Below are 3140 nucleotides of genomic sequence, written 5' to 3'. Positions count from 1 at the left end.
GTGAGGTGGAATATTATTCCAGAGAGCTTTCAGTCCAGGCCATGTTGAAGAGGAAGAACTACTAAGAACCAGTCTATCAAAGAAATGAGGTAAAACTTGCAATCATGCATTCAATAATAGATGCGAGCAACTTGGTGGGATCACGTTGATTTGATTCATATAGTTATAAAGTATTCAAGATGCAACCAACGACTCTAGGTGAAAGCCAACAAAATGATGGGGCCATGAGGAGACGTCTGGTTGGTGCAATTTGATCGACTCCCACACATCCAGTTTAGGAAGCTTCCTTTCTATGGAAAAAAAAAAAAAAAAAAAAGCACACTTTGTTTCCTGATCCTTATGCCCCTTATCTTCTGGAAGTGATTCTCATTGGGTTTGGACAACATCTTACCTAATCTGACACGGACAAAGACAGCCTTGCATCATCATCCATTACATTATTATTATTGTTGCTATTATTATTATGGTTGTGTGGCCACCACTCTAATCTGATCTTATTTGTAAAGACTCAGCATAAATATGTATGCATGTCTACGTTGTCTAATTTATACATACGTACACATATTATTGTAGGTTTCACAGATTTAACATATACCCATATGCCTTTGTTATTGTTAAGCTGGATTCCCCAACAAACAATGTCTATAGCGAACATTGTAGACCAATATCTAACTGTTGTAAATCATATAGCTAGGTTAGGTCGGCCTACCAAGCGATTGGATTTCATTACCCAAATCAGAAAAGCGTATGTAGCCCCATACTTTGCCAAGAATCAGGGAAAGGGAAAGTTCTTGAAGAACAAGTTGATGTTTCCCACAATCTTCAATGGAATCGATCGAGTTGCCAAAACTTGCAATAGAAGCTAGTGTATTGGTGTATTAAACGCATATTTAGAACTACACAATCGTCTTCCTTTCATAAGGTGGAATAGGAAAACAGAAATGGAAAGACGGCAGCTAGTAACCTACAGGGGATCACTTCTCCGGTGACAAATTGGAAGAACCGGGAGCGAAGCTACGAAAACCACGCGGTCCACCTCTTTACCTTCCCAAGTCCTCCCGATTTCTTGAATTACTTCAAGGAGCTCGCTGAAGGAGACCTTTTCGTCGATCATAGACGGAAAAGGGAGGGTTCCGTCGTCTTTTACGAGACTTAAACCCAGAGAGATCGTGGCGACGGGATCAAATGATTCAAATCGTTAAGCGATTGAAAATCGGCGTGATACAAATGATCACCAGCACTGATCTGTTTCCCAGGTTCGGCGGGAGTGACCGGAGAACGAGGCTGACTTGCGGAGCCGGACGCGGAGAAGCTCGCCGTCGTACCCGGCCCGCTTCTCCGGGTCGGACAAAGTAGAGTAAGCGGAGTGGATCCGGATGAACTCATCGGCGCAGGCGCCCTTCTGACCGACGGCCGCGACGTCGGGGTGGAGGGACCTGGCGAGTTTCCGGTAGGCCGCCTTGATCTCCTCGCCTGAGGCACCGAAAGGGACGCCCAGGACGTCGTAGTGAGACACCGAAGAGAAGGAGGCCGGCGCTAGGCGCGGCGGCAGTCGCTCAGTGGAGGACGCGCAGGAAGCGGAGATGCTCCGGAAGCGCGGCGGGGCGGCAGAAAGCGTGACGGCCGGCCGTAAGGCATCCGAAGGGAACGCGGCGGCTTCGCGACCGGCGATCTTCCCGCCGAGGAATCGGGGAGACTGCAAGGGGGAAGTGGCCATGGAAACGGAGGCGAGTGGACGGAGCAAGAGGAACGACCAAAGAAGAAGGTCGTCGACGGTTTCGAAGGAGTGAGGAAGGGTGCGGGGCGTTTTATAGGCATCCTCTTTTAATATCCAACCCATCAAATATTGCTATTGACATATTCAACCCTATCGAACCCCTTCGAATTCGTCAAGAAATTTGAAGGGACACTCGATACTTTTCTTCCATAATATATATATATATATACTGGTTTCAATTTACTATTGTTTGAACGAACATATGGTACTTAAGTTTCATGCACAAACAAAAATGATATTAAAATCCCTGAACAAAAATTACAAGAACTTAAACAAATGAGGGCGTACGGAAGGTGGAACAAAATATTAAATACCCAACATTTTGATGTTCGGGTATTTAATTTCAAACATTCAAACATTATGAATCTGTCCTAAAGATTGAAATATATTCATAAAACATAAGTTCTAGAGCCCAACAAATTTACCCTCATTTTTTAAGCATATTTATGACACATAGTGTTCTTGCTTTTGAAAGCATCTTTTAAGGGCCTCAAATCCTCTTTTTCACAACAGAGGAAGCAAACATACAAAAACACACAGGTATTTACATGGTTTGAGAGAAGGTTTTTCTACATCCATGGCTATACACTAAACTTCCACTATTTCAAACAATACAAAAGATGTCATCCCTCTTTAAAATAGTACAATACTCAATTAGGATCATGCTTCACACTCCTCCAGCCATAGAAATGGGTTCAAGCCCATTCATGAATCAAGGGTCGGATTTGCTGGCCCACTATACGCGTGAACTCTGTGTGCATGGCACTTGGTCAAGCACAAAGTGCCAGAAGTTGTTAGTCAGTTAAGAAGCACCAATTAGTAACTTGGGTCAACCTTCTTTGGCATGTCCATGTCGATTTCTATCAACTTGCGACAATTAAGGGTGGACATGAGGCCGGGTATCTGATGGGCAGTAGGATACCTGGCCCTAGGGATGGAGCCAGGGGGCCGGCATGGGCCCAGACCTCACCTCAATTTTTTGTTAAAAAAAAGTTACATGTAAATTTTAGAAAATTGTACTTGCCTTATATAAAAATTTTGAAAAAATGATATTTGAAACTTTAATTTGGCCTCCTTCATCAAAATTTTTGGCTCCCAATAAAAAAAAAACCTTGTCATGTCGAGCTAGCTCGAGCGTCAGGCTGGGCACTCAATGAACATGAAGTTGATAGCCTGCCCAACCTGATCAATAATTAAGTGGACTAGACGTGGGCTGCTAAGAAGGGCTTTGTGTTTGCCCGAGTCTAGTTTTGATGAGCCTTGGGACGGCCACATTCGGCCCAATGCCCACCCAGCCCTATCAATAGGAGCGAAGCCAGAAATTTTTCATGAGGGGGTTAAATTAAAGTTTTTAAATTTTGAC

At 44.0% G+C, this 3140-nt stretch overlaps 1 protein-coding gene across 1 annotated transcript; it reads right to left on the bottom strand.

The window, feature by feature from the left end:
- Positions 1-840: 840 nt before the first annotated feature.
- On the bottom strand, positions 841-1779 carry LOC116246983 (chaperone protein dnaJ 11, chloroplastic-like). Its single transcript, XM_031618922.2, has one exon. It carries the CDS (start codon positions 1715-1717, stop codon positions 1232-1234), a length of 486 nt encoding a protein of 161 aa, XP_031474782.1. The 5' UTR covers positions 1718-1779; the 3' UTR covers positions 841-1231.
- Positions 1780-3140: the final 1361 nt, after the last annotated feature.

This window comes from Nymphaea colorata, chromosome 2 (assembly GCF_008831285.2).
Source record: "Nymphaea colorata isolate Beijing-Zhang1983 chromosome 2, ASM883128v2, whole genome shotgun sequence".
Taxonomy (NCBI): Eukaryota; Viridiplantae; Streptophyta; class Magnoliopsida; order Nymphaeales; family Nymphaeaceae; genus Nymphaea; species Nymphaea colorata.
This window is presented reverse-complemented; position numbering and strand designations above follow the sequence as displayed.